The sequence below is a fragment of the Spea bombifrons genome, chromosome 9, assembly GCF_027358695.1.
Source record: "Spea bombifrons isolate aSpeBom1 chromosome 9, aSpeBom1.2.pri, whole genome shotgun sequence".
Taxonomy (NCBI): domain Eukaryota; kingdom Metazoa; phylum Chordata; class Amphibia; order Anura; family Pelobatidae; genus Spea; species Spea bombifrons.
Window position 1 is genome coordinate 32,762,998 of NC_071095.1, and position 26,521 is coordinate 32,789,518.

General features: G+C 39.7%; 1 protein-coding gene across 5 annotated transcripts in view; it reads right to left on the reverse strand.

Annotated features, from left to right (window-relative positions):
• Nucleotides 1-26,521, reverse strand: part of MTA1 (metastasis associated 1) — a 116,242-nt gene that overhangs the window by 35,276 nt on the left and 54,445 nt on the right. For 3 of the 5 annotated variants that reach the window (XM_053474860.1, XM_053474862.1, XM_053474864.1), the window contains exons 12-16: nucleotides 24,098-24,213; nucleotides 18,282-18,433; nucleotides 16,594-16,783; nucleotides 3,742-3,831; nucleotides 3,507-3,662 (exon numbers count right to left, since the gene is read on the reverse strand). In XM_053474860.1, the coding sequence (XP_053330835.1) occupies nucleotides 3,507-3,662; nucleotides 3,742-3,831; nucleotides 16,594-16,783; nucleotides 18,282-18,433; nucleotides 24,098-24,213 (704 nt within the window). The remainder of the gene's footprint in view (nucleotides 1-3,506; nucleotides 3,663-3,741; nucleotides 3,832-16,593; nucleotides 16,784-18,281; nucleotides 18,434-24,097; nucleotides 24,214-26,521) is intronic. The other 2 variants (XM_053474861.1, XM_053474863.1) reach the window with 1 other exon arrangement.

The window sequence follows — 26,521 nt, forward strand, 5'->3', positions numbered from 1 at the left end:
TGTCCGAAATGTCTTGGTAACCCGAAACAAAGATTTTCGTCACTGGCAGTAAGGGGCCTAGCCCAACCCCTGAAAAAAGCCCCATACCATTATCCCTCCTCCGCCAAATGTTACAGATGGCACAATGCAGTAAGGCAGGTAACGTTCTCCTGGTATCCGCCAAACCCAGACTCGATTATCAGACCGCCAAACAGAAAAGCGTGATTCGTAATTTCATGGAACACGTTTCCACTGCTCCAGAGGCCAGTGGTGGCATGCTTTACACCAATTAATCTGACAACTGGCATTTTACTTTAGTAATAGAAGCTTGCATGCAGCTGCTTGGCCATGAAATCCCACTCCATGAAGCTCCCGCTGCACAGTTTTTGTGCTGATAAGAATGCCAGTAGAAGTTTGGAACTCTTGAGCTACGGAATCAGCAGAGCGTTGGCTACCTTTATGCACCATGCCCCTTAGCACTCATAGTACAGTGGGCCCTGCCCCGTGCTCTTCCCCTTCGTGGCGGAGTTGCTGCTGTTCCTAAAGGCTTCCATTTTCCAACAATACCACTAATATCGATTCCTTTCACATGTTTGTAAATGCAAAATGCATGGCTAAGTGCATTGGGTCTACTTGAAACAACTGAATTCAATAATTAAGAGGTGTGTCACAATACTTTTGTCCATAAAGTGTATATTATACATATACATACATACTAGGCTTGCATCGACCAGAAGAACGCTACAGCTGGAACTGTCTGCTAAACTTGAATTTTGACACATTTAGTGCAAATGAAGCTTAATCTGCTGACTAAAAAAATGCAGTTGAGTTTTTTTCTGTGTATGTTCAGAAATGGCCACAAATATGTGTGGCAATGACCACAAGTAACATAGTTTGGAGAATTTTCAAAATATTACATTTGCAGCTGAGTGTATTAAGTTAGTGTTAAAAAAAGAAATATATCTATGTTAGAAGCCCACTTTTAATGTATGCCATGGGAGGAGTCATCGTAACTTTCTGTATCACAAAGACATTACATGCTTAGCATAATGCAGTTCTGGAGATCACATAAAGAAGCACTTTTTAATTGAAGTATGTCAGGGCTCGACAAATCCCAGGCGCCTAGGTGTTTGTCAGCCTCTTACGTCTACTAAAAATTGCCCCTGCGTCACCACGCGGGGGCGCTGCTGCTGCTGCTGTCTGCCCAGCAGTCTGGGCAGACAGCACAGCCACTTCGAGCCCGCCCCGGAGCCTGAGATCACTCCCATGGAGTGATCCTGTAGGCTGAAAACGCGGTTGCAGGAAAAACCCCCTGCTGCCTGATCGCTCCATGAGAGCGTTAACCCCTTCAATGTTTTGCGGCATTTAGGGGTTAATTCCTGTTTTGCAAGGGGCTCTGCTGCTGGTGGTCTGCCTGGAAGCCCAGGCAGACCAGCAACAGCAAAACTGAGCCCCCACAAGCCCTTTGATGACTCCTGTAGGCATGGAAGCCTACAGCAGTCATCAAAGAGACTCCCCCTGCGATGGCTGGTCTATAGACCAGCAATTGCGTCCCAGCTGCCAGAGGCAGCTTCAGGGACAGGGTTCTTCGGTCCCAACCCTCCCCTGCTGCCCAATCGTCCCCTGCTGCCCAATCGCTCCATGAGAGCGACAGTGCAGCGTTAACCCCTTCAATGCCACAACGGTGTATGACACATTCGTGGCATTGCAGGGGTTAATATTTGTCCCCAAAAGCTTGTGGGGACTAAATATGAGTCAATGATGTGCTCCAATGGAACATCAGCATTGAAAGAGTTAAAAAAAAAAATAAAAAATTAAAAAAAAATCTGCACTGACCTGGAAGTTAGTTTAAAAAAAAAATCCTGGCTCCTAACTTTTTTAGCTGGCGCCTAAATTCACAACAAATTTGTCAAGCCCTGAAGTATGTGATAGAACTACTTATTCCTTAAATAGGACATGCTAGGTCCCAGCACAAGTTCAATCCTCCCATGTTGGCTTCATTCAGGGATATGTCTCATATATGCTGAGGATGAATACATTTGTAGATAGAACTGTGCAAGCCTGAAGAAGCTGTTCATGGGATCCAGTCTAACTAGTATCAGTAAGGAAAAGCTTGTAAACCAAAATAAACAAAAAGCAATGTCCTTAAACTGTGACAGACAAGTTCACTACCACCACTAAGATGGAAACAAATGTACAATTAAACATTAAAAAAGCAAAACTCCACAGGACCCTCCAAGAAAATACCATAGAAAAAACATCAGCTTTCAGGGGTCAACCTCAGTTCCAAGACAGAAGTCATCTGTTCAACAAGGATATCAGTGTTCAATCCAGCAATAAGATTGTTTGTCATTAAACGCAAATAGACAGTACGATATGAGATACCACAGGCTTAATCAGGAAATGTTGAAGATCTTTTGCTTGGACAGAGAAGAACCTCCACCACACCTTTTATAAGAGACATCTCCTATACCAAGGCCAATTTCCTCTGTCTTCAGAAAAACATTTTTCTTTGTGTTTCAAGCAGGAGTACATTTGATAGAGTCTACAGGTGACATGTATGTTCACAATTTCTATTTCAAGCCAGTTATACTAGATGCTCTGTCCCAGGTTCTGCACTTCAGGATTAGATACCATTCCACCTATTCACCTTTCAGGTGTCACAAATGTGTGCTACTTCCCTTGGGAGATGATGACCTAAACATTCAGGATTTTTTGCAGCCAGAATTTCAGAAATGCTTATGCCGAGGTATATTAAAGGTCCATAAACCTACTTGGCGGCACATTTTAGGCAGCATTACGTTGTTAGTCCCAAGTACAACCTAATTAACAAACCTATAGAAGCAGAAATATGACACTTGAGTTCCTTCCACCTAGCACACTTATTTTGTATGCTCACCCAGAGAAAGTCTCCCAATAAATCATACCACCAACACTGCAAGTCTTCTCCATAGACCGCGATCGCCCAGCAGGGAGGCAATATAATATCCCAGCAGGGTCTAGACAGATCCTGCAGGGCTGTCCTTTTTTCTGCAAAACCTTGCAGTTGACATCCTATAGGGCTTTACTGGATGTTTTTTTTTAGGATGTACAGTTAAGGGGGTTAACGGGGAACTCCCACCACTTGTTTTATTACATGTATCAGCTTAAAGTTTTCAAAATACTGTGCTGCTTTCTCTCATTCTTTTATAGTTCTAGTTTTTGCATTATATAATGTTTTCAGCCAGCTGCATATTAACCATGTATATGTGTTCTAGCACTCATCTTGGCCCAAATAAACACCCTGACTCCTTATACTGCCTCATCGTTAATCACCCAGCTCAATATTCTGACTAAGAAAAGTCTAGGAAGGTACTACATAGCAATGCCATTAAAAATTGTGCAGTCACCTAAAATATCACATACTAAACTATATTATCAAGTACTTCACTATTTTATTCTCAATTTGAGAATTGTATTGAAAATTACAAATCATCTTTGGTAGGTGTATAATTAAAGAAAAAGTAAAGACAAAAAAAGATACATACCATCCATACCATTATGCTGCTCATAGCTGCGTTTGCCTAAAATAGTTGGAGATCCATTGTTTATGATTGGTGAAGACTTCAAAGGTGTAAGACTGCTGCTGATGCTGGTAGAAATGTTCTTTATTGGATCTGGCTTGGGTGGGCAGGGGTGTGCTTCTGGAAAATGGAAGATATCAAATGCGATCAGTTTCAATATACCATTAACTTAAATAACCCACTGTAAAAAGCACTCTACCTATGTATTGCAGCACCTCTTCTAAAGGTTTCCGAATGACCTGTTTTAAGATGAGCGGTGTTTTTGATGCTTCTGGAAGCCGTGTTGTGCCTGCAAACAAGTACAACACGACATACTTAAATTAGGGTACTTTTTGAATACGTGACAAAATTATTAAATACTAAAATAAAATTGCAAATACACTACTGGCAAAAAATATGACTGGACTACATGTGTAATATCATATAGAAAAATATAGAGCTGTGAAAATGTGAGCGCTTTCTAAATTTGATTTTACACAAAAAGATGATACAATTACCAGATTTGAATACAAATACAAAGAACGTTCGGCTTGCGTTCTATACAATGCCTTGCAAAAGTATTCACCCTGCTTGGCACTTTTCCTATGTTTTGGATTACAACCTGGAAGTACAATGGATTTGTTGGAGGTTTGTATCATTTGATTTACACAACATGCCTACCACTTAAAAGATGCAAAATATTTTTTTTTATATTGTGAAACAAACAAACAAAAAACGTAAGCGGGGATAACTATTGACTTTCCCAAAGTCAATACTTTGTAGAGCCACCTTTTGCAGCAATTACAGATGCAAGTCTCTTGGGGCACATCTAGCTCTTTCAAGTTGGACGGGTTCCGCTGGTGTACATAAATCTTAAAGTCATACCACAGATTCTCAATTGGATTGAGGTCTGGGCTTTGACTAGGCTATTCCAAGACATCTGAATGTTTCTCAACCACTTAAAACCACTTGAGTGTTTCTTTAGTAGTATGCTTATGGTCATTGTCCTGCTGGAAGGTGAACCTACGTCTGAAATCACTGGAAGACTGAAACAGGTTTCCCTCAAGAATTTCCCTGTATTTAGTGCCATCCATCATTCTTCAATACTTACCAGTTTCCCAATCCTTGCATTTAAGGGGTGTTGAGTTTAAATTTTAGTCTCATTTGATCAGAGTACATTCTTCCATACATTTGGGGAGTCTCTCACATGGTTTTTTAGGAAACAGCAAACGTGTTTCCTTACTTATTTCTTCAAGCAATGTTTTTTTTTCTGGCCACTCTTTCATATAAAGCATAGTTCAGCTTAAAGTGATTCTATGGACAGATGCTCAAAAATCCACTGTGGAGCTTCGTAGGTCCTTCAGAGTTATTTTTGGTCTCTTTGTTGCCTCCCTTATTAATGCCTTCCTTGCTGGTCCATGATTTTGTTTGTTGCAGTTTCCATTTCTTAATAGATTTAATGGTGCTCCGTGGGGTGTTTAAAGTTTTGAATATTTTTCAATATATTCAGCGGAGACTTCGATGACGGAGCACCGGAAGGTCATGTCACCCCGGAGATCCGTCATAGAAGCCCAGCGGAAGTGGCAGGCAGCAGCGGAGGTTGTATGCGCGTATCGCGCAGATGTCCACCGGCTGCCAGAGAGGAGGATCCAAGCCCTCTGCAGCGCTTCGGGGACCTGGATTTTAGTTTTATAGCCAAACCTCTACTTGAGGTCGGATTATAAAATGACCTTGAATATAAAACGAGGGGTATTTTTCTCTGAAAAAAAACCTTGTCTTATATTTGAGCAAATATGGTATGTACCTGGTAGGTATGCAGGAGGGAAGGGAGGAGGGGACACAATATGTTTGCAAGGATTTTAGCATACACTTTGATATCGTTATTGAGAAGGGAAATGGGCCTATAATCGGAGCAGCTGTCAGTGGGCTTACCCAGTTTGGGTATTGTTATCACATGGGCAAAAAGATTTTCTGATGGAATAAGACCTGAGGACATATAGGAACGAAAAAGGGTTAACATGAAGGGGCCTAATGTGTGGTAGTAGGAGGTGTAACCTCCTTGAGTTGAGCTACAGCTCTTTGAACTTCTCAAAGTTCTGTAATTTATATGTTCTGCAATGTCAGGAGGGATGGATGGGAGGATAACTGAAGAGAGGTAAGTGTCAATGTCTGAGGAGGAGGGGTGATGAGATGTAGTGTCATTGTGCAGATTGTACAATTACAACTATTTGAGATGGATTAGAGACCTTATGACCATCTCGATCACATACATACGGTGGTCTGGATACAGCCATGACGTAATTTTCTGGCCAAAAGGGTATCTGCCCTATTGCCTTTGGGAAAGGAACGTTGTTTCCGTTTCATCAACATATAAGAGATGTGTTGGGAGTTAAGGTTGTCAAGTTGAAGTCGAAATTGTTTAATCTCAGTCATAGAGTCTGTAGGACATATTTTATTTCAAGTTTCTAAGTCATATAGTTTGAGGAGCAAGGTATCACGGGAAAGAGTAGCCCGTTTTTTGATGTATGTAGCTAAGCTAATTAGTCTACCCCGGATAACCGCCTTATGAGCGCTCCATAGAGTTTCAATGGGGACGTCTGGGGACTGATTGTCCTGAAAATATTGCGTAAGGTGAGATTGAATTTGTGTTTTGTGAGCGTCAGAGTGTAAGAGTGTCATTAAGTCTCCATTAAGCCTGGTATTGGATGGTCTAGTTTAATAGTAAGTAAAATCGGGCGTGATCAGACCAAGAGATAGTACCTATTTGGCAAGAAACCAGTTGCTGCAGGGAAAGTTTATCCGAAAAATGTAGTCTATTCGGGAATCTGATGTATGTGGGGCAGAAAAAAAAAGTTAAATCTTTGACGGATGTCAGAGTGGTGATGTGAGTGAAGCAACGTGTTAAGTCAAGACCCAGTTGTAGAGTGTCTCTAGAGTGGGAAGAGTCTCAGCTAGTGACTGGGGAAAGTGTGTTGTCCCAGGCTAAGGGAGCACAAGTCAGCGGAAGTAGTCGTTCGGACTAACCAGCTCAGTCACATTGGTGGCAGTGGTGGGATTTGTTTCTTAGTCTGAGGGACACTTCCTTTTTGCCGGGATTAACCGACAGGACGGCAGGCTTCGGTCGCCTTGACGAGGACATTGAGGTGACATCAGAATTCCAGGGGCTACTGCGGGTCATCCTCTCCTGCTACACACCACTGCTCTGCCTACAGAACAATACCAGAATCTGAGGCAACTGGTTCGAAGGTCACTATGGCAGAGGGCCCTCCAGGAGGCTGTTATACGCCGGGGTCAGTGTCTTCCAAGCTCCAAACAAAGGATTAGAGACCAGCGGGAAATACGGATGTCATTGCTGGGACAGCAACCCCAGGAGCAATGGGTATCCGAATTGGACAAGCTGGTCCAACAGGAGGTAGAGCTGGAAAATCCCTATGGGGCTCTGCCAAACTTCGGAAGTACAGCGGAGTGGCGGATTGAGGACATCTGGGATTTCAGGGAGTGGGACCTCCCAGATGCACTAGGTGATTTAGACTTTTTAATTACACAGGAGTAGGAACTGGAAAAAGGCATATAAAAAAACTGTTTGACCGTGTTCAACAGAATGCCCCAGTGTCCAGTGATTTTGTGGATGTTATGGAGTGGTCATCTGAAGATGTTGACCCAGGCGGGGTGGATGGGACTGCGGTCTCTACCCCTCAGTCACATGGATACTGGGCAGCTAATCCAGATCCGATACCAGAGCTGTGTGACTTTACACCACAACCGGATCCAGAGATTGTGGATCTAATTGATTTTACATCTGAGGATGTTGGTCCGGGAGGGCTTGCAATTGGCTTCTCTTCCCAGGGAAAAGAAGAACGTTTTCTGGGTGGAGTGGATGGGACTGCGGTCTCCACTAGCACCCACCCAACTGAAGAGCTGGCAACAGGGCAGAGCGCTGCTGGCTTCTGCCCTACACCTTCAATGGCTACAGGGATCCAGGAAGATGCAGCAGCCTGCCCATCTCCCCAGCGGCAGCTCACATGTCCAAGAGCGGAGGAACCGGTCCTCCCTCCCCAGCGGCAGGCTGACCCAGAAGATTCCCTAACCCCAGCTGAAGCGCTGGCAACGAGGCAGAGCATCGCTGGCCTCTGCCCAGCACATACCAAAGCTGCAGGAATTCAGGGAGATACAGCAGGCGACCCGCCTCCCCAGCAGAAGCAGGGAGGTGGAACAGCCGGTCCATCTCCCCAGCGCCAGAACCTAATTCCGGGACCAGAGGAACCTGACCTCCCTCCCTCCTCAACGGCAGCAGGAGAACCAGGGAGGGGATGCAGGTGGCATCACTTCCCAGCAGTACCCGGGAGATGGCGCAGCCGGCCCATATCCCCAGCAGGAGCACCAATTTTGGGAGGGCATTGATGGGCCAAATTAAATGACTGACTACAGAGTCAACCCGTTTGGGGTCTCCTCCTGGGTCAGTCCCATTCGGAAGGGGGAGAATTGTGACGGGACCCTCCACCACTGGGACCACTGGAGAGGCCTGACTGCCAGCCTCCTCCCTATTGACTATGGGCCCTGGGTTTGTAAAGACTTCTGTGGCTACCCCCAGCAGTATATCATGTCATCACTGGCCTGCAAGCAGGGAGTGACCACCATTGTTTTAATTTAATATCAGACCCCTCCACCCCATGGTGCATTAGTATGTTGTATAAATCAGTCTCTCCCCCCACCACTATTGAATTGTTAATCCCGTTACTGCCCCTGTTGTCTCTGGGAGGCAGATTAACCCCTTCGTGACAAAGGCTGATTTTACTTTTTGTACCCTTCGTGACAATGGCCGTTTTAACATTTCTGCGCTGCTCGTGTTTAGCTGCAATTTTCTTATTTCCCGTTTACTGAACCCACACACATTAGATATTGTTTTTTTCAGGACAAGAAGGACTTTCTTTAGATGACATTGTTTTGATTGTATCATATTATTTACTATTAAAACAAGTATAAAATATGGTGAAAAATTTAGAAAAAAAAATTTAGTTGAAAAATCTTTTACTCATCTATAAAAGGTAATGAAAAAACCTGCTAAATAGATTCTATTATTTGTCCTGAGTTTAGAAATACCCAATGTTTTTCTGTTTTTTTTTGCTTTTTTCTACACTTTATGGGGCAATAAGTACAGGTAGCGTTTTGCTATTTCAAAGCCATTTTTTCCAAATCTGGTAATTCTTCCCCCCATGTGCCATTTCGGGTATATTTGAAGCCAGCCCAAGCAATTTACTCCATCAAATCCTATATTTTTGAAAACTAGACAGCCCAGGGTATTCCAAATGCTAGTATTTTAACCCTTTCCAAGCACCAATTCTACCATCAGCCTTTGTCAAACTTTATGGTAGTAATTTTTTTTGCATTTGTTTTTTCACACACATTTTAATTCAGGTATGAATAAACAGGTTCTGGTATATGTCACAATCATAAAACACCTCAATATGTGTTTAGCAACATCTCCTGAGTACAGCGATACCTCACATGAATGATTTTGCCTGGCTGTTTGGGGGCAAAAGGGCCATATTTGGGCCATGCGCATTTTTCAATGTTGAACTTTGGCATTTGGGGATCCACTGCCCATGCCCTATTTGGTACATCTTTGAGCCGGGCCATTTCAGTGTGCCCGACAAAACCATATATTTTTGAAAACTAGACACCCCAGGGTATTTTAAATGCTGGTATTTTAACTCTTTGCATGCACACATTTTACCACCAGAATTTTTTCAAAGTTTGCAGTAGTATTTTTTGTGTGTATTTTTCCCTCACACACCTACTTTATGTATGAATTTACAGCTCCTGGTTTATGCCGCTGTCACACGACACGCCAATATGTGTTCAGCAACATCTCCTGAGTACAGTGATACCCCACATGCATGGGTTTGTCATTTTTTGGGGGAACTAAAAGGCCACATTTGGTACGTGTGCATTTTTCTAATTGGAAATTAGATGTGTGGCCATCCTTCCCCCCGTGTTATTTGGGACATTGTTGAACCCGGCCAATTCATTTTACCCCATCAAATCATAATTTTTTTTTTAAAGTAGACACCCCATGGGCATTTAATATGCCAGTATTTTAACTCTTTCCATGCGAGAATTGTTTTAAGCTAATATGCTAATTTTAGGACTTGCTCACAAAAATATATTTTTTTTATATGCATTTTATTTTTTTTGACTTTTTTTTTAAACTTGACTTTTCAACTTGAAGGTTCCCCTGATAGTGACATCAGTGGGAAATTATTTTTACATTTTACTGTTTTTTTGTTACTATTTTTTTCTAATTATTATTAATTTTATTTTTTAATTTATTTTTACAAATCACACTGTGATTAGAAAGCTGGGCTCCATTGACTTGCATGGTTGAATGCAGTACCTGTATTCAACCTGCAAGTGGAGCCAGAGTTCTCTAGAGGGTCTGGAGACCATCTAGCGAACTTTTTCGTCTTTGTTTTTTTTCCCGGGCTGGTCACAGTCCATCCAGTGGTAAGTGTTTGGTGTCGCTGGATGCCTCCTGATCGAGGCATTCCAGCAACACCATTTAAGTTTAGGAGGTGATCGTTGATCGCCTCCTAAACGCTTTTAAAACGGGCGTCCGCCGCCATACAATGGCATTACAGCAATGCCGTTTGGGTGCAGAAAGCGAAAATAGATCGCTTTCTGCACCCGTTTAAATAAGTTGCGGTCCTGGCACGTCAATTGTCGTTAACGACTTGATTTTCCGTGACGTGCCCGGACCGGCAATTGTCATCAAGGGGTTAAGGGGGCGGTTTGTGTCCCAATATCGTATTTTAAGTTAATGTGTGTTTTGCTGGATATATCCAGCTCTGTGTGTCCAAAATAAACATAGTAACATAGTAACATAGTTCATAAGGTTGAAAAAAGACCAAAGTCCATCAAGTTCAACCTATATACATATTGTGTCCCTAAAGTAGTCTTCGTTTGGTTTTACCTTACACTGAGTCTTGGCTAGTGACTGGGGAGCCGGGGAAAGTGTGTTGTCCCAGGCTAAGGGAGCAAAAGTCAGCGGAGCTAGTCAGTCGGACTAACCAGCTCCGTGACACGCGTAACCACTGATGCACCACAGCTTTCTCATAATCACGTGAAAATCTTCTTCCCCTTAAAAGCTTCTTTGAGTGGTCCAAAGAAATTGGAAATCAGATGGTGCTAAATCCGGACTATATGCTGGGTTTTCCATAACCCCTTACTTCAATTGTCTGAGGGTTTCCAATGTGTAAGCTGCAGTGCGGGGGCAGGCATTGTCGTGCGTGCAACACCACAATTCCCTTTGACAAATTTCATCTTCTTTTAGAGCGGATTGCGGGTTTCAATTATCTCTGAAGCATGTCACAATACATTGCATGTGTGACAGATGATCCAGGTTCCTGATAGGTTTCGAGAAAAGGTCCTTGAGAGTCCCAGAAGACTCAACATCAACTTTCCTGCAGATGGTTGCGTCTTGAATTTCTTTGCTACAGTAGATGATGGATGCTTCCACTGCATACTCTGCAGCTTGCTTTTGGGCTCGTAATGGTGAACCCATGTTTCATCACCAGTGATGTAGAAAAATCACCACCTTCTTCACCATAATGGGCCATTATGCTCCTCTGTCAGCTGCTTAGGCACCCACTTAACTGAATTGTCACAAATCAGGGCATAGGCAGATCAAACGCTTACATTCAGCTTTCCTGCAACGTCTTTTTTTTTTTTTTTTTTTAGTCCTTTCCACATTCTTTTTTCACAAATACAAAAGGCTGAGGACTGCTTAATTCTGAATCTATACACATGGCTACCTGAAACAGTAACAGGCCTATACTGGCCGTTTGGTATACTGGGCAAATGCTTGGTGGGGCATTGGCCGACAGGGCCGCAGACCAGGTCTAAACTATATAAAGTTAATGTGCAGCTTTGTACATTCAGCTGATGACTTCGAATATGTAATTTGCCGACCACTAGCCTTAAAGTCTATCGTATCTCTTTTTTCTTTGAAATTCAGTTCCTGACATCATAACACTTTTTTTTTTTTTTTTTTTTTTTTTTACATGTTACATCTTTATTACTGTGGGTTTGAGCCCTCTTGTGGAAATCTGCCAGTCCGTGCAGCATTCGAAACACATACATGTCTCTTTTTTTTTTTTTAACAAAAAACATACATAAAAACATACATAAGGGACAAGACAAAAAAAAAAAAGAAATTTTTATCCATGTTCTGTGTATTAGCTTTTCGAATTTTCTAGCGAGTATTACTCATCTTTCAAGGGTCTAAATTACCTTCAGTAACAAACTTTATTCTGTCTTCCCAAAGAGTGGAAATGTCAGAGTCCCAACGAGTTTGTATCAAAATTCCCTTTTCCATAATACACTGATATATTAATTGAGCTTTTATCTTAGCCCATAAAATTGGCTCCGCAGAACGCCAATTTCTGGCGATTACTATTTTTATTGCGGTCAGCACATGTACAAGGAATTGGTTGCCTTTTTTTCCATCATTAGGTAAGTTTAAATGTAACAGTGCTCTTTCAGGGGTAAGTTCCCAATCTGATCCAAATTTATTTACTAAAGCATATGAAATCTTTTGCCATAATTTTTTTATAGGGTTACAGTTCCACCATATGTGGAGCATGTCTCCCTTCTCTGCACCACATCTCCAACAATTTGAAAGATTATTGGGGAACATTTTTGCCAAAACAGAGGGAACCAAATACCACCTATTCATAAGTTTAAATTGGAGCTCATTTAAATTTAAACAATGTATTGAGTCATATGTTATGTTTAAAGCTTTTTTCCAGTCTTCTTTGTTTATCATCATATCTAGATCAGTTTCCCATTTTGCCAAAGCAGGAAAAATATATTCAATTCTACATAACTTAATCAGCTTTAAAGATTTTGCCAAAAGGTTCCTATATTGTTCTCCTTCCACTAGTTGTTTAAGTGGATTATATACCTGCATGTTCCAATTCTGACGCTGATTTTTTTTGGAGGAGACTTTTTACCCTAAGGTATCTAAAACATTCTCCTATTGGGAGATTAAATTCAGCTTGTAATTGCTGGAACGTCTTAATTGTGTCTCCCTTGATTAGATCTTGTATTTTATTTATGCCGCTCTGTTTCCAAGTAAAAAGGTTTACATTTTCTATCATATATTCTAAATTAGAGATAGGAAGACTAGTTGGTATCATACCCTCTAGTCCCAGTTTTGATTTAATCTCATGCCAATTTCTTTCTATATGCTGCAATGCTAAACTAGTTCCTGTTGCAGTAATTTCAGTGGCTTTCCTGGAGGAGATCCAGAACAGATATTGTAGGTCCCCATTTATGTTATTACCCGGTAGTTCCCCTTTATACCAGATTTCCTGTCTTGCGTTGTTCGCTTGTGTTAAGATAGCCTGCATGAATAATGCCGCTTGTGCATATTCTCTTATCAGGGGGACTGCCAATCCACCTTGATTTCTATTTTTTATAATAACTTGAAATTTCAATCTAGGTTTTTTTTCTCCCCATATAAATTTATTAATCAATCGTTGGATTAGTTCTAACCAGCTCACCGGAACCATATGTGGAACCATCCTGAAGATATAGATAAACTTAGGCAAAGTATATGAATTAACCGCATTTATTCTCCCCCACCATGAGATATATAGTCCTCTCCATTTTTTAAAAGACAGGTTCATATCTCTGATTAGGGGAGGAGATTAATCTCCATCCAAGATTTAGGTACAGCGTTAATTCTTATCCCCAAGTAGGTAAAGTTATCTTTAACCCATTTGAATCCCACTGTCTCAATGCATTGTCTTTGTGTACAATCCAAATTAAAGGGTAAAGCCGTTGACTTATCAATATTCAACTTATAGTTAGAGACCCAGCTATATTGATCTATCCATTTCATAATATGTTTTATGGAGTTTACTGGGTCCCTAATTGTCAGTAGCACATCGTCTGCATATAGTTTAATTTTTTGCATTCTCCCTTTTCCACAACCCTTCACATTCTGATCCGCCCTGATGTCTCTAGCTAGGGGTTCTAGAGATAAAACATATAATAGCGGAGAAAGAGGACAGCCCTGACGAGTGCCATTCGAGAAGGGGAACCACTTTGATATGATTCCAGGACCTTCTACTTTACCCATTGGTTTAGTGTATAGAGCCATTATTGCATGGTATATTCGTCCTCGAAATCCAAAGGCTTTCAATACTCCTGCCATAAATCTCCAACTGACCCTATCGAAAGCCTTCTCGGCATCTAACGAGAGGGTCAGTTGTGGAATATTTGTTTTAAGATTTTCCTCAAAAATACCAGCAATTGCTCTTATATGACTAGTAGCTAACCGATTCTTAATAAAGCCTACTTGGTCTGTATGAACTAGTTGTGGTAGTACTACACTTAATCTATGGGCCAATATTGCCGCATATATCTTAGCATCTGTATTGAGGAGAGATATCGGTCTATAGCTAGTTATCTCTTCTGGATTTTTATTTGATTTTAAAATTGGTGTTATATTCCCTCTTAAAAGTTCTTCTGGAAGGGATCCTCTAGCTATACTTTCATTAAATAACCTTACTAAATATGGGGAGAGTTCCTCTATGTATAACTTATAGAAACTTGAGTCAAAACCATCAGGACCTGGTGATTTTTTTTTTGTTTCAGCTCTCGAATTCTATTCTGGACCTCCTCCAGAGTAATTTGAGCATTTAAACCTATCAAAGCTTCTTCCGAGATCTTAGGGAAGAATCTCGTTGAAAAATAATCTTGGATATCTGTTTCTGTTGCATTATCCGGTAAATTATATAAAGCTTTGTAATAATCATTAAAAGCTTGAGCTATTTCATTCGGGTCCATCAGGATATTGCCTTTATATGATATTTTAGAAATAATTCTTTTTTCTCTTCTTTTTTTTAACAAGTTCGTGAGCATTTTATCTGCTTTATTTCCCTTGTAATATCTTTTAGAATTTAGTGCCATCAACACTTTATTGGTCTGTTCCATAAGTTTTATATTTATCTTGGTCTTTATAACTTCAATTTTCTGAGTAATTAATTTAGAGGGGGTCTGTTTGTTGATTTTATTTAGCTGAAATAAAGTTATATATAAATCAGATAATTTGGCTTCTGTATTTTTTTTAATATGTGCCGCTAATTTAACAAAATGTCCCCTTATTACTGCATTGTATGTACACCATAAGTTGGATGCAGACATATTGTTTACATCATTTTCTTTAAAGAATAATTGAGTTATTTCTTTTATATATTCAACATCTGCATTTTTCCTTAATAGGTTGTAATTCAACCTCCATTCTGAAGACATTTTTTCACAGAATCTTCTATGTCCGTAGTTACCAAGTTATGGTCAGACCACGTGATTTCATGGATTTTAGTATTTTTAAATTTTGATGTCAACCCGATATCTCCCACAATTAAGTCTATACGGGAATAAGCACAATGCGTTTTAGAGAAACAAGTAAAATCTTTCGGTTGTGTGTAATATACGCCAAATATCATATAAACTATGTCTATTTAGTAGGGATTGAAATCTGTTTGCTTGTAGAATAACACTACGCTCTTTATTTAACTTTTTTAACGGCTTTTTATCTAAATGGGGGTCTAGCACACAATTAAAATCTCCCATCCATATTAATGGGCCTTGTTTTATTTTTAAAGTCTTCTCCAGAATGTTTGTTAAATAGATTACAGGAGAGCTATTAGGTGCATATATGTTGAGTAATGTTAGTATCATATTATTTATCTCTACTGTAGCTATGATATAGCGGCCATCTAGATCTATTTCCATGTGTTTAATTTTTACGTCTATATCTTTAGAGAATAAAATTGCTACCCCCCTTTTTTTTTTTGTTTTCAAAGATGCCTCTACACATAGGGGATAGTTCTGATTTTTTATATTGATTTTATCTATTGTTCGCCAGTGTGTCTCTTGTAAAAAGACAACATTTATCTTCTCTTTCCACAATCTCTGGAGAGCTAAAAATCTCTTTTGTGGGGAATTAAGCCCTTGAGTGTTAATCGTGCCGAATCTAATTAGACCCATTAGAAATTTTATACTTAATCTTTCTATCTCGCTTCATACAGAACTTGGATTGTATAAAATTAAAATAAACGTGAAAAAAAAAATACAACAATTACACAACATATAAAACACATATATTTTTAGGTAGAGTGACACCATGTCACACATCCTATTTCTACAATCACCCCCTATATTGCAGAAATGTTTTGCCATCTCACAAATGGCAATTTGGAGCCCTTTCAGCTTTCCTGCAACGTCTTCAACGGTTATTCTTCTGTTTTCACAAAATCAGTTCCAGTGTTCTCTCTTCATTCCTCGTGGTCCTAGCTGTAGCTGGACGTCCGGAGTGCACTTTTCAATCCACTCATAGACGACTCTATGAGGAAAAACCTTATCCCCATACGCGAAGATGAATTTATGCTCCCGGTACACCCTCTGCCTACAAAATGCGTATGACAGAATGCTGTTCCTCTTTGGTGCAATTGATAAGTTTTGCAGCCATCTTCACCTCAGGGTGAAAGCTCTTATACTATTTTTTTTTTTTTTAAAGCGGAAGCTGCCATTTTACAGAAAAGGTAAAACTTACATAGAAAATATAAAATAACATTGCAGTTTCAAACCTCAAAATAAGTGAAGGTGGTAGTTCAATGTGCTTTACTTGCACCTGGTGTAACTAAACATGAACAGAATGGTTTATATAAAATAGCAACAAATTTGTTAAATAGAAAAACATGACCTGTCTCAGATGTGATGCTTTAGCGCTGTAATGGAAAGCTGCATTGTTCTGCAATTACTAGCAAAATTTCTACAAAAGAATGTTGAGTCTACACGTAGGTTTAGTCACTGAAGGGAGAGTTGGAAAGAGTGGTGGTTTCAACTCCCTCATATCACTGTTCATTATGAAGGGTCAACACTGGCAAGTTTCTCCAGCAAGAAGGGTCCTGTATAACTTAATGGCTGATCTTTACGGTAGTTAATACATACTTTGCTTGAGACAAAAAATAAATCTTTTTCAATTAGGTGGAGGGATACCTACACTCTGCTTTGATGGCAGCACTGTTAATTGGCATGTATGGGTGTCTTGCTGCGTACCGCGGACGGAAGATATCTCGACATAGTCGTCTTGCAATCCTGGTTAGCTTTGTGGTGTGCAGATAGAAGGCTTGTCTGGTTTTCATGGCAAATTTAGGACTCCCGCTATGTCTCAAAGGAAGTCCATGCGGACTCTGTCAAAAAGATAAAAAGGATCAGCTTGCAGACAACTCAAGATAAATAATGTAAATCCCTGTCCCATAGAGATTAGTCTTTTGGCCATTTTTGTTGTTGCCTTTAGTGACATAGTAAAACTGAAAAAGACAGGTTCATCAAGTTCAACCAAACCACTTTGCACACTCACTCATGTTGCATCTAGGCGCTCAGCAAAAGTAGGCGATTATTTTTTTTGTGTTCTATGTTCTGTTCCAGGTGGAACAGCATGCAGCATCCATCCTAAAACCTTCCTGACATGTAAAAGGGCAAAGAAATTATAACCCTCAAGATCCTGTGTTGCCATTAGATTTGTGATTGCAGTAACCCACCTAGAAGATAGTTAGGGTGGCCTTGAAATCTCCACTGTGTGTGCATTTAGGGAATACATAGTTTTTGGGCATTATTTTGGTATTTATGAGTAGTTATCCCCCCCCAAATTACAAGGTGAACATTTACCATCTTGAAACTGCTTTGAGCACATGTGGTATGTGTTAGGGAGACTTGGAAAATGATTTTTTGTGTATTTCTTTTTCCCGGTACAGCATCAATCCACAGAGGAAAAATATATACCCGAGGAAAAATAACCAAAAATACTCTGTTGAAGGTTTTGTGGTTACTGTGCATGACCTACAAAGATAAGTTGGGTGTCTTGGAAATCATCAGGTGCTTTGCTTTCATGCAATGTACAGTTTATGGGGGGTTATTTTGATTTTTGGTGGTAGCTATCCCTCCAAATCAAAAAGGTGCAAGTTTTTGGTTCAACCATGAAAATTTCTTAGGTTGAAAACACTTTGCGCAGACATGATTTGGAGGAATATTGTGATTATGTAATGCAACACATGCAGTATTGTGTTATCCAGAAGACTGGAGATTCACATGTAATATATTTTTGTTCTTTCGTTTGTGACTCTCTGTGTTACTAGAACAAAGATAATCTTATGTTTGTGTTAATGCCCTTAATGGGAGAACTCTGGAAATATATAATGTTTATTTATTTTCTCATTTCATACCAGTTTTACTATGGAACATATAACTTGCACTTTTAAAAGAAAATTTCCATATTAAAATTTCTCTAAAGGTAGATCTATGTTACCTACATCACCATTATACTACTTACCCTATTTCACCTCTATATCTAAGCATGCATGGAAATTAACATACTTAATCCTTCTGGGATCCCCCAGAAAGTAAGCAAAATATAAGACTGCCTTATGGCTCATCTGACAATGTTGGTAGGCACCTAATTGTGCATTGTTTGATCATTTGAAGATTCTCTGCATGGTTCTCCATCATCATCATCACCATCATCAGTAGCTGGTAGAAATTAATTCTTAAAGGAAAGGTCTGACTACGCTAATCTTTGCTCACAAATCTGATAAATCTAAGATTGTTAGAAGAGAGGTAAGCAAGTAAAGATAATGCTCTTGGTTGACTACCTAATAGCATTCCTTAAACTTACTTTTGGATAATACATACCATGTTGTTACGGTTAGGGCCAGGTCTCTCTCCGTCCAGTCTTGTTGGCATCTTTAACCCACCATACTTTTTCCAGTAAGCCCAGCACGATGCACAAAGCCGACACTGCATATTTGGAGGTCCCCATGAATACCATTGGTATGACTGTGTGGCTGTGGTGAGAAACAGAGTTCTTGCAGATCACACTGTTATCATTCACGAGATTATGCCACAAAAAGAGTTAATCGAGATATAACTTATTGTAGAAATATTTATATGATCCATGTGGTTCAAAATAGAAAACAGCAGAATTATCTTCAAAACATGTATACCTTACATGAAAGAGTTCTACACAAGCCCTTGTTTGTTATAAAAATAAATAATTTTATTGTACAGAAAATCAATCAAGTTATAAATATCTCATAATATAGACAACAGAGGTTTTCAAAGGACTAATCTGAGCATATGGAGGGATTATGGTAGCATAAATATAAAGTGTCTTGAGTGCATGTAAATAGAGAATCAATTGTAAAGTGCTTAGTCATTTCAGAACTATTTACTTGTAACTCACCATGGAGTGCACATATTAATCATATACATATTTATTGGACTAATTACATTTTCAGTAGGAACAGAAGTAGTAATCAAGAAAAATGTCCTCAAAATATCAGCTGGTGTTGTTGCAATTCCTCAACATCAAGGCATTCAGTAGCAGCAACATAAAACAAAACCGTAGGATATGGGTGTCATGATTAACTCATGAGATATAGTGGATGCATGGAAGGGTAATCCAGCAGAGGTGGTTAGTTTCTTTGTGCGTGCCCTCTGTTCTGGCTAGAAGTTTAATCTTCCTAGGACCCACGTGGTGATTCATGGCCTAACTGATAAGGATCCTGAGTTATAGGAATTCTATTCCTAGATTAAGTGGATGGGTTTTCCATCACCTTTACCCCACCATAATGTTTGTTATTGGTAGATCAAAGATTAATTCTTGGAAAAAGGAGTCATAATGTGGCCAGAGGGGTGTTTTCTTTGCAAAAGACTCATATTTCACAGGAGAACTCCAAGATTTACTAATTGGAACAATATCGAAAGGAATCATCTTGATTTAGGGAGTTTCCACAGGCCTGCTTATTGATGAAACTTGTGAGTGAAGGTCCTGTGTTTAAGTCCCATTGTTTTTAAGAAACTTTTGCCTGTTTTTTTCCCTTTGTATGTCTTGATTTTTGTAATAGTGGCAACATGTCTTTTTGTTATTAAAATATTAATAATCCAAATCTGTCTGGGTTCTAGTATTGATATTCACCAACCCTAAGAGAGCATAACACGTTAAATTGTTATTTGCCAATTTCTAGAGGACATACATATCTCACTCTCTTATATTATATATATATATATATATATATATATAAATATATAATATATATATATGTTAGGATAGAGATATATATATATAGAGAGAGAGAGAGAGAGAGAGAGATAGATATTTTAATTCGGATATCTCACAAATCCGGTATCAAAATCGTGAGCGATGGCAGACTTCCTGGGGGGGGATACAAAGGGATACAGGCTGGATTTGGGGGGTTAATTTGGTATAATTTATGCCTTGTTAAGGGGTGAAGTTCATAAATCCAGAGGCCTGGTCCTGTTAACCCCTTCATGCCTACACCCTCCACACCGTCACAGCTTGGCAATGGATTTCCATTGTGTCTGCTACCAGTCCCAAACCCTTTTGGATTGTTGCCTGGACTATTCTAACTTCATTCTCTCAAGCAGTTTGCATTAAAACGTTTGAATAAACATATTCTCTACCCGTTTCTACCCAAATTGTAAGTGTATTTCTTTATTGCGTCTCCTATTGCAGAGGTACTTTCACCATTGCGGTCTGTTTCACCATTTTAGATTTCTGTGAAGAATAAAAGAACCTTTTAAAGAATCACTAGATGGGCCTGATATTTCTATTCAAAGTGTGAGTGGAACTTACACATTTTACACGTATAGTCACACATCTGACAATATCACACTATTTCGATTTTTCCTTTTTTCCCTTTATGTTATTGCGCTCCCATTTCGGACACATTTACACGATTGCACTCTGAGGAAGAGTGAAATTTGGAAAGCACCAGACTGTGGGAAGTACTATTATTATATTTTGCACTTTTATATACGAGTCGGTGGGGATCACACCTTTTCTACATTGCTATAAACAGCAACACTGCAAAATTGTTAAAAAACAGTCATTGTCATGAAGGGTAAAAAAAAAAAAAAACTAACTAAAAAAACGCTCTGTCCTTAAGGGTTTAATAGATGAAAAATATATGAAGGTTATAGGTAAAACACCTCTTACATTGTCATATTTTCAGGTTATAAGATGCAATCTCATAAGCCGTCATGCGTACCAACATAGATCTACCTTTAGAGAAATTTTAATATGGAAATTTTCTTTTAAAAGTGCAAGTTATATGTTCCATAGTAAAACTGGTATGAAATGAGAAAATAAATAAACATTATATATTTCCAGAGTTCTCCCATTAAGGGCATTAACACAAACATAAGATTATCTTTGTTCTAGTAACACAGAGAGTAAGGGGTGTACTCACTTTTGTTAGATACTGTACAATTATTTCAAAAGAAAACGCTACTTGTGCAAAAAAACAACATATAATACGTGTCAGAGTTAGTGGGTTAGTTGAATAAAGACTAAAAACTGCTTTGGTCATTTAGTGCAAACATTTAAAAAAAAAAAAAAAAAAAAAAAATGGTCTTTGATCAGATCAATTTACCCCATCAAACAATATAGGTTTGAAAACTAGACACCACAGGGTATTTCAGATGCTAGTATCATGAATCTTTCCTTGCACTAATTCTACTATCAGCATTGGTCAAATTTTCTTGTAGTGATTTTTTGCATTTTGTTTCTCTCCTACGCCCTTTTTACTTCAGGTAGGAATGTACAGCTGCTAGTATACGTCACTGTCCACACCAATATGTGTTAAGCAACACAGGGATAGTCGGATACCCCCAGTCATGGGTTTATTGGGCTGTTTGGGGGTAAAAGGCCACATTTGGGAAGTGTGCATTTTGACATGTGGTCATCCTGCCCCATGTGTTATTTGGGACATCTTTGAAGCTGTTCAATTCAATTTAGTAGACACCCCAGGTGTTTTTTAAGGCTGCAACTAACAATTATTTTCATAATCTATTTGTTTATTTAAAATAATTTTATGAACAAACTGGATGTTAAAAAAAACAGCATTGAGAATAAAAAAAAAAACTGCCCCCCAGTTATGCACATCTGAGTCCAGGCTTGGCACAGTGTCTCCCAGATATGCCTTATACCCACAGATATGCCACTCTGCCGCCCACAGATATGCCACCCTGGCCCCCACAGATATGCCTTATACCTCCCTATTATGCCACTGTGCCTTCTGATATGCCTTATACCCCCCTAATATAGCACTCCACCCCCCCCAAATATGCCTTATACCCACAGATATGCCTTATACACCCTGATATGCCACTCTAACCCCAAATATGCCTTATAGGCCCTATATGCCACTGTGCCCCGTTATGCCTTATAACCCCCTATATGCCACTGTGCCCCTGCTATGCAACTCTGCCCACTAGATATGCCACTCTGCCCCCCCCCCCGACTCCTGGGCATCTGCGCGATGTCAACCTCTGCTTCTGGACTGGAGCTTCTATGACCGAGAACCGGAAAGTCGTGACACCGGCAGTGGAAGAGCCGGCAGTAGCGGAGGTTGTCTGCGCACATTGCACAGACGCCCACCGGCTGCCAGAGAGGAGGATCTAAGTCCCCTGCAGCGCTGCGGCAGATCCTCCTCTCTGGCAGCCGGAGAAAGTTGTGCAATGCGCGCAGACAACCGCCGCTGCTGCTGCTCCGATATGTCTAATCGATAATGAAATTAACGATTTTCATTATTTATTACCGATTGTATCAATTAGTTGTTGTAGCCGTAGTGTTTTTACCCTTTCCATGCACTAATTGTACCACTAGCCTTAGCTAAAGTTTGCCATAGTTTTATGTTTGTTTTTCCCCCCACACAGGTCCTACTTTGGGTATGAATGTACCGCTCCTGGAATATGTCACTGTCAAACACCCCAATATGCGTTCAGCAGCATCTCCGGAGTACGGTTATGGCCCCTATGCATTGTTTGGGGGTTATTTGGAAGGTAAAAGGCCACCTTTAAGAAGTGTGCATTTATTTAGAACTGCCCAATGACCTGCATAACAAGGTAATGGAACTTAATAATGATGGAAAAGGATATAAAAGATATCCAAAGCCTTGAAAATGCAGGTCAGTACTGTTCAATCACTTATTAAGAAGTGGAAAAGCCAGTGAACTCTTGATACCAAGCCAAGGTCAGGCAGACCAAGAAGGATTTCAGCCACAACTGGCAGAAGAATTGTTCGGGATACAAAGAAAAACCCACAGGTAACCTCAGAAGAAACACAGATTGCTCTGGAAAAAGACAGTGTGGAAGCACAACATGACGATACTCGCACCAAAATTAGCTGGATGGTCAAGTTGCCAGAAAGAAGCCTTTCCTGCACCAATGCCACAAAAAAGCCATGTTACAGTATGCCTGACAACACCTTGACACGTTCCTGGCACACTAATTTGGAGTGATGAGACCAAAATACCAAAATAGAGCTTTATGGTCACAGCCATAAGCACCATGTTTGGAAAGGGGTCAATAAGGCCTATAGTGAAAAGAATACCTTCCCCACTGTGAAGCATGATGGTGGCTCAATTATGTTTTAGGGGTGTGTGAGCTCTAAAGGCACAGGGAATCGATGCACAGGGAATTGATGGCAAGATGAATCCATGCATGTTATCAGATAATGTTCATACCACAGCATACAAAAGAAATTTTAAACAATGGTATGCTTCCAACTTTGTGACACCAGATTGAGGAAGGCTGTTTCTGGTTGCAGCATGACCATGCCCCTGCCACAAAGCAACATTTATATTTGAGAATAAGAATGTGGAGAACATTTAAGGACTTATTATATATATAGCTATATAGACATTTTGTAAGGGCAAATGGACTGTCAAACTTTTGATTGCATGGAAGACAACAAACCATTTTAAAGAAGCACTCTGGAGATCATTATACTACATATAGATCTTAAAAAAAATAATAAAAAAAAAAAGTTTATGGTGGATGAAAATGTGGTATTTAGTTACATGAGCAATTGTTCAGCATCAGTGTTTTCTATTTATAATATGACATTTATTCATTTTGCCTAATATATAACTATTATTGAAATAATTTAGCAATAACAAAATCGAAACCAAAACATTTGTCTCGGAATGCTAAATCTCTTGTGCAAAAGAAAAAAATTGCCACGATTAGACTGATATACCGATGTGAGATTATGTTCTTGGTTGCTGCATACCAGATAAAATTTGAGACTTCACTGAACAGGCGCTTACTATGGTAAAGTAATGGGCTGGTTACAATGGAGATCTCTGCTTCACATTTACACTATAGGGTCTATATGCTTAGTGTAAATACCTTGTACTTTGTCTCGTCCTGAAACAAGGCCCTGAAATATGACAACATATACTGGTAGTCAGCTTAGAGGGCCAAATTCTCTTAGGCAAGTTATACTGTAGGTGGTATGAGGCAGTAGGAGTTTCTCTACAGCACAACAGGGTTTGGATCGTGAAAAGGCAGACAGCCTCCAAGTCTTCTACCCACAGCCTAGTTGGTATGTGTATCTGGGAAATTATTTTAAATTAAGAAAATAAATACTTGTATGATCTTGCAATAATAAAAAAAAAAAAAAAGATTAAAAAAAAGCTTACTGTAGCAGCTTTCACAGGCTCGCCCAGCACCCATGCTCTGGCCTTGTACAGCTGTTCCATTCACTACTGTGGGTTTGAGGCAATTCACATTAATCTGATTTGGGTTTGGTTTGTTGCTGGAATAAAAAAAAAAAAAAAAAAAAGCACAAAACATTTTGACCAGTAACACAAAAAAGTTATAATATAACAAGTAAACAGAACAAGATTAGCAATTTACAGTGTTTACAATTCATAGAGTTAGAGTTTAAAGAGGGTTTACTCTTGTATTTGGCAGCTGTTCTTGTGTTTAAGAAACTTTTAAGAAGAGAAATACCTAAGGGTAGAGAGCCTATTTTGCATTGCAATTGGCACTTTTTAGTCAACTTTAAATCTTGAACAGACCACGACCCTTTTGTAAATTACATTAAGTCAAAACCATGTATACACCACACTGGATTCATTCAAGCTAGCAGGTCAGAAATTCCTGGTCATAGAAAGTATAAAAATGTATATTCCACTTTTTAAACTTTCTATGAAAAGTAAAGAAAGCTCAAATTACTTTAAGTAAGCTACAGCAGACAAAACTTCACATAAGGGTCAGTTTACTGTACACAAAGCTAGAAGCTACAACTTGTTCATTTACAGATCTACAGCTTGATGCCCAGAAGTAAACATATATTGCACTATCCTACTTGCTGCCTACTACATGAACCCAACTATAGGACAAAGTTAAAGAGACAATCCAGGTGACTTCCAGGGGGCAGAGCCAAATGAGACAGCTGCATTTTAGAAGGGCTAGCTACACAAGAAGCTACACAACAATCTGCAACAAAGCAGGAATAAATTCTTTCCTACACGAGTAGGTCCACAGACACAAAGCTGAGAAGATTTTCAAGGAAGCCCATCCAAGACACAGATGCTGCACAAACTCAGTTTTACACAATGTTTAACATCGGGCTGTGGACTACCCTGGTGCTCAACCGTTCAAGTTTTTTTCACATTTTGGTCTTGCTTTTGTTGCAGCATATCAGCCTACCGTGCATGGTGAGGCATGAATTCCTACTTCTAACTTGTTTGTAAAAACATATTAAATACTGAATAATCATTCTTTGACTTTGACTTCCTACAATCATCTGATTGTAGGAAGTGACCCTGGATCAACTGGGACCAAAATCTCCGATGTTGAACCCTGTGACCAACATTCACATATTCATCAAATGAACCTGGTAGAACCATTGCATATAATCCACCGCACTGCAAAGGAATCAATACACATCTCTTCCTCTGTCCCTCCCTTTGTCCATCACTTACCCACCTATTTAACTTTACTTCTCCTCTGGAACTGTACCTACACCCTTTAATCATGCTCTTAACTTGCTCATTCTCAAAAATCCTTCCTTATATCCCTCCTGTCTAACTGCCTCTCCTATCTCTCTCCTTTCTTTTGCCTCTAAGTTTCTTGACCAGGAATCACTAAAATTCCTTCCCTCCATGTCCTGCCTTAAGCCTCTGTACTCTGGTTTCAATCCTTCTACCAACATACAAAACCCTCCATAACACTGCTCCCCTATGCATGTCTGTCCTCATAACAAATACTCCTCATCTCTATGTTTGTTCTTTCCGTAGGCTAAGGTTTTCCTCCACATTTTTCATCTTTCTTTTCCTGCATACAAGACATTACTAACGCTGCCCTATAACCCTGGAAATCACTTCCAACTAACCTCCAGCCTTTACCTTCCATTTCAATATATATACACAACATTTCTTCAGAGAAGCATACCAATTGTGCAGCTAGAGCTGCCACTGAGGCAACCGACATTATGTCTGCCCTTTCTCTAGACCTTATGTTTCTCTTCATACTACTCCCTCTGTTAGTGTTTGCTTGCGAGGAGGGCCCTCTGTACCCAATGTTTGTCTTAGTCTGTCAGTTCTAGTTTTGCCACACAATGAATATATGCATTGTAAGAAGTACTACGTAAGCTTTTGGCACTATATGAACAATAATATCTAGGGCTCACCTGTCGTGTCCGATAAAGGACTACCCTGTTTACAGTGCAAGATCTGCTGCCTCCAGTACAGGAACTAAAATTGAAAAACACGATTGTGTCTAACAATGCACAGTATGGCTCACATTATAGCCCCTGCAGTATACCCATGTAGTATACACTGGCACTTCCCTTTATATTTGGTGGTTAGAGAGGACTTAATATATTTAGAGAATTGTTGGAATAACTTTGTTGATATGTGAATAATAGCTTACTTTTTTGGGAGAAATGAGGGGCCATGCCATCACTAACATCAAAACACAGGGCCTGGTGGGAAACTTTAATAGACTTAACACTGTTACAAGGGTGTTCCAGAATTTCCATAATTCTACAAGAGTGCGCAAATGATAACTACTTTTGGCGTAAACAGCGGTTTTGAATACGCCAAGAACAGGTGCTT